The sequence below is a fragment of the Alligator sinensis genome, unplaced genomic scaffold, assembly GCF_000455745.1.
Source record: "Alligator sinensis unplaced genomic scaffold, ASM45574v1 scaffold737_1, whole genome shotgun sequence".
Taxonomy (NCBI): Eukaryota; Metazoa; Chordata; order Crocodylia; family Alligatoridae; genus Alligator; species Alligator sinensis.
In genome coordinates this window covers 3523796-3529079 of record NW_005841930.1, presented here as the reverse complement: position 1 = coordinate 3529079, position 5284 = coordinate 3523796, and the positions used below count along the sequence as shown (strand labels likewise).

The 5284-nt window shown below is 47.5% G+C and overlaps 1 protein-coding gene across 1 annotated transcript in view; it reads right to left on the bottom strand.

Moving 5' to 3' along the window:
• Nucleotides 1-4578, bottom strand: part of AK9 (adenylate kinase 9) — a 191359-nt gene extending 186781 nt beyond the window's left edge. Inside the window, exon 1 of the mRNA XM_025198858.1 lies at nt 4462-4578. Within this exon, the coding sequence (XP_025054643.1) occupies nt 4462-4578 (117 nt within the window). The remainder of the gene's footprint in view (nt 1-4461) is intronic.
• Between the last annotated feature and the right edge of the window lie 706 nt (nt 4579-5284).

Here is a 5284-nt window from a genome sequence, read left to right as displayed (position 1 = left end):
TATAGTTGCCTTCTCTACCATCTGTATCAAAAAGTTATCCCCAGCGCACTCCAGGGCTGCTTGTGAACTGTTGTGAGCTCCATAATTGAAGTGCCATATGAAAACCAGATCCTGTGATCTGGAAGCTTCCATCACTTCTTTAAAACTATTCACCAAGGCCCTCCAGGGGAGGACTAGAAATAATGGGCACAAGCTGTTTGAAGAGCACTTCAGACTAGACATAAGAAAAAAACTTCTTTACAAGTCAAGTACTGAGGGTTTGGAACAGACTACCCCCAGAGGTGGTACAGTCACCCACCCTGGTGATCTTCAAAAAACATCTTGAACCCCATCTTGCTGGGTCATCTGACCCCAGTGGTCTTTCCTGCCCAAGTGCAGGGGGCTGGACCAGATGATCTGTAAAGTCCCTTCCAGAGCCTAAAAATCTATCAAACTATGAATAGAAAGCCTCATCCACCTCCTCCTCTTGGTGTAGAAGCCTGTAAGAGATGCTTACCATCGCATCCCCCTTTTAGCTCTCTCTTCTGACATGTACCTGGAAGCTTTCAACAGGCTTGCCTCCTACTTCATACTGCATTTCAGAACACATATACCTCACCTCTATGCAAGGCCAACCTTGTGGGGGGGGAATTGGGGTGACTGCCCTGGGCCCTTTGCTTTGGGACCCCGCTACAGAGCTGGGCAGAGTGGCTGTGGTGACTCTGCATCGCCGCCGCCGGCTTCGCATCCGATCACTTGCTACCTCGCCCCCACCGGCAGGCAGCAGTGGCAGCTTCTTCACACCCAGGGCAAGAGGATCAAGGTGGAAGTGGGGCCCTGCATGAGCTGATTTGCCCTGGGCCCCGCATCCTGCTTGGGTTGGCTCTGCCTTTATATGTAGGGCAATACCTCTGCCTTTTTGTACCCTTCCTATGCTTTCCAAACAAGCTATACTTATCCATGACTGCACTTCAGTCATGTGAACTATCCCACCACATCTCTGTAATCTCAATTAGAGGTTTCCCTTGCTTCATGCAGGTTCTGTATATGTGAATTTGCTCTTATGCAATGACCCTTTTATGCCCAAAATTTGTTATATGCAAGGTAAATTCACTCTTATGCGATCAGTGTGCTGGAAGCCCGCAGTTAGCTGATTTGTGCAGTGCATTGTGGGAGTGATAAGCACCAAAATATAGTCACCTGTGTGGATTTGTGCTCCCTGCTTGTTGTCTGCAACGTGTGTTTGTGTAGTTGCCATCCCCACTGTGGCTTCTAAGCGTCCTGCTAGCTTATCTCCTACCCCTCTCTGCTCTTGGTGAGTACCAAAATTATCTTGTAAAAGTGGTAGAAATGGGTCAGTACAGTCAAGGTCTTGGAATGTATCCCTTGGAATTTATCCCTATTTGTTACATTTTAAAGTGGGTTCCTGTAGCAGGGCACTAAGGTGCCTGCTACTGGAAGAGCCGGGATAACCCCTCAGGTGCCAGTTGCTGAGGAACCTTGTGGGAAATAATGACCCACACCTGCCTAGCCAGCTGATGAGAAGGGGCAGGGCCTGGCTCCTATATAAAGCACAGGCAGGAGGCCAGAGGCAGTTCCCTACCAGCAGCCAAGGAGGAGGGAGCTCTCAGCCACGTTATAAAGGAGAGGTCTGAGGAAAGAGCTGCATCTGATACTGCAGAGAGAGAAAGGATCCTTGGTAGGATTGACTGTTGTTATGGCTGGGCGGCTTCTGTTTACGTTATAGCCAAGAGGCTTGTGTTGGTGTTGCTACTTGTTACACCTGTGGTTTGGGTGAGGCTATTAGGGGTTGGAGGAGGCCTCAAAGGAGACTCACAGTGCCAGTGAGGGTGCAGCATTCAGGGTGCACAGACCCCAGCCCCAGAGAGGGGCAGCTGAGAAGCCCCGGAGAAGGGTGCAGCATTGTGGTGAGCCCCGGAGAGAGGGGGCGGCATTACTGAGAAGGCCCCGGAGAGAGGGGGCGGCATTACTGAGAAGGCCCTGGAGAGAGGGCACCGAGAGAGAGACAGGGCTGCCGAGCGCCCAAGGGTCAGAGAGGGAATGGAGACGGAGAGAGACAGAACAACGTCTGTTACATCTGTGAGGCTTGGGGCGTGATATGGGGGTGGTTGGAGCCACGCATAGCCATAAGGCTAGAGTGCAGAGGAACTGGAGATAAATGGATAACCGTGGAACAGGGGACGAAAGGCAGCCTCCCTATAATATATAGATACAGAAGATCAAAGTTATGGCGGGCGAGAATTAGAGGGTGCCAGCCAGCAATGTGACACGGTAAAGGAGGTGGCAGGAGACGGCATGGTGACCCTGACCGCCCTCTTGTTACAGTTCCCTTTATGCGAACTCAAGTTAGGCACCATTTTCCAGGAATGCATGTACAGCATAAAGCGAGGGAAACCTGAATATTATACATTGGCACTGTAAAAAAAACAGAGGAAAACCTGTAATAACATGTGCCCCGTAGGCTTCTGGCAGATATATTAATATGAGAATAAAAATTTCTTAGATCCCAATCGCATGATGTGGGGTGAAGTGGGTACGCTAGTAGGAAGGAACAGGCTGCAAGCAGGTCTAGACAGGTTACAGGGGTGGGCTGATGAGAACAGGATGGGGTTCAACACTGATAAGTACAGGGTAATGTCCCTGGGGAGGAAGAACCAGCAGCACACATACAGGCTGGGGAACTCCCTTCTCGCCAGTGTCGAGACAGAAAAGGATCTTGGAGTCATCATTGATGCCACAATGAACATGGGCCGACCAAAGTGGGGACGCGGTCAGGAAGGCCAACCATCCCCCTCCATGCGGCACTGGTCAGGCCGCAGCTGGAATATTGCGTCCAGTTCTGGGCGCCGCACTTCAGGAGGGATGTGCCCAACATGGAGAGGGTCCAAAGGAGGGCCACCTGCACGATCAGGGGTCAGCAGGGCAGGCCCTGTGAGGAGAGGCTGAGGGACCTGAACCTGTTCAGCCTCCAAAAGAGAAGGCTGAGAGGGGATCTAGTGGCAGCCTACAAACTAGTCAAGGGGGACCAGCAGGCATTGGGAGAGTCCCTGTTCCCCCGAGCACTCCTGGGAGTTACAAGAAACAATGGACTCAAGCTAGCGGAGGGTAGTTTCAGGCTAGACATCAGGAGGCGCTATTTCACTATCAGAGCAGCTAGGACCTGGAACCAACTTCCAAGAGAAGTGTTGCTGGCTCCTACCCTGGGGGTCTTTAGACGAACATCTGGCCGGGGTCATTTGACCCCAGTACTCTTTCCTGCCACAGCAGGGGGTCGGACTAGATTATCTCCTCAGGTCCCTTCCGACCCTATGAAACTATGAAACTGCTGGGTCCTGCAGCTGGAGATTGGGAATTCCCCAATCCTCAGCTGTCCATGCCATAAAAGGACTTTAAATATCCTGAGTGTGGGGAGTTTATAGGCTGCACCCATGCAGGGACATATAAAACCCTGCACTGCAGCCCTACATTGGCTGTTGTATAGAGCTTTAAATGTCCCTGAGCAGGAGAAGTCCCATACTCAGGGGCATGTAAATCTCAGTGTTGCAGGGCATAGGACACCAAGATGCCCAGACCTGGGAACTGGACCTGCCTCTGCAGGCTCTGTCAGGCAGCAGCTGCCAGGTCCTGGGACCCAGGGCTGCCTCTGTGGATTCGTCAGGCACAGCTCCAGTACCACTTTCGGACCCAACGCTTCCCTCTACCCAGACCCCAAGGCTGCCCCTGCCAGAACCCTGGCAACAGATATGGGCAGCTGTGTCCCGTTCCCTGCCTGATGCTGAAAATCAGTGACTGTCAGCATGAGGCAGAGGGCAGCCCTGGGTCTGGGACAAATGCCATACATTCAATTTGATGCTGGATAGAAACCAGCCACACAGATGCAACTGGTTTGCCAGTTAATCCCACCATAAATTCCCTGAACTTGTGACATGTTACAATTTATCATGTCATTAATATGTTAATTGCACAATAAATGTAACATCTGCCAGTGCCTTACTCTAAGTATTAACACCGCTAACTTAATTCACTGGTCATTCAAACCAAAAGTATGATCCTACCAAGGACCATACACAATTACCATCCCAGTAAGATAGCAGAACACTCATTCAACAGGAGAAACAGTTTCCTAAAGTTTATTTTACTAAAGCAGTTTTCCAAATGATCTGTCTCCCATTGACAGAGCCAGCACTTAATGCTGAAAATCTGACAGTGCCTTCAACTTTTGTTGATATTAATTGGAGCAGAAACCTTACAAGATTTAGGCCCATGACTGTTCCTTCTCAAGTTTCTCACTGACCTCCACAACAGTTTTGGATATGAAAAGAATGTATTCCAAGCCCACCAGTAGCTTTGACAGTATTTCTAAGCCAATTTTTTAAAGAAAAAAATAAAACCTTTATAAAGCCTATTTGAGACAAAATTACTTTCAGTGAAATATATTCATATTCAAATGGGATGTCTTACTGGCTTTCCAAGGATAATTAAGCAGGTTGGTTTGGACAATAGAAAGGCTTTTTCAGTTTCGTCTTCATTGAATATATCTGCAAAAGGGTTGACTTGTTTTTTCTTTTGTGAAGCCATAAATAGTCTGTAAGAAAAAAAACCCAACTTATTTATGTAATACCAGACATAGTTGTTTCTACATATAGAAGATGAATAAGTAGATAGCAAACTGAATAAAAATCGATCATGGCAGGCAGTTGAGGAAAAGGAAAAAGCAGCAGGTAAGCAACAGTTATTGACTGACACAAAAACAACTGTTGAAGAAATAATGAATTTAGTGGTAACTGGAGAGAAATTACTTCAGAGAAATAAGAGATTATCAGAATCTTCCCTACCTGCAAATACTAAATGCATCTTCCTTCTCCCCGCCTCCCTACTCCCAATCTGACTGCAGCTCTTTCAATTTTATCCTTAAATAGTATCCAATTGTCTATTTATCTCCTCCCCTTAATCTTTCTTCAGTCTCATTGCAGAAGGCAGGGCAGGGTGACATCTAATCAACAGGGAACCTAGTTTTCTCTGATTAAAAAAAAAAATCCCCAATTTTTGGATTACAAAAAGTAACCCAAAGTCCACATTTTTCCATGTTTAAAACGAAACACCACTAACACACACACGCGCACATGCACACACACGTATATAATGGAGTTTCATTTTAATCAAGGAAAAATGTAGATTTTAAGTTGCTTCTTTTAATCCAAAAAGTGGGGATTTATTTAGTTTTAATCAAAGAAAACCAGGATCCCTGCTAATCAACTAACTTATTCAAAAATGCCTAAGGTTC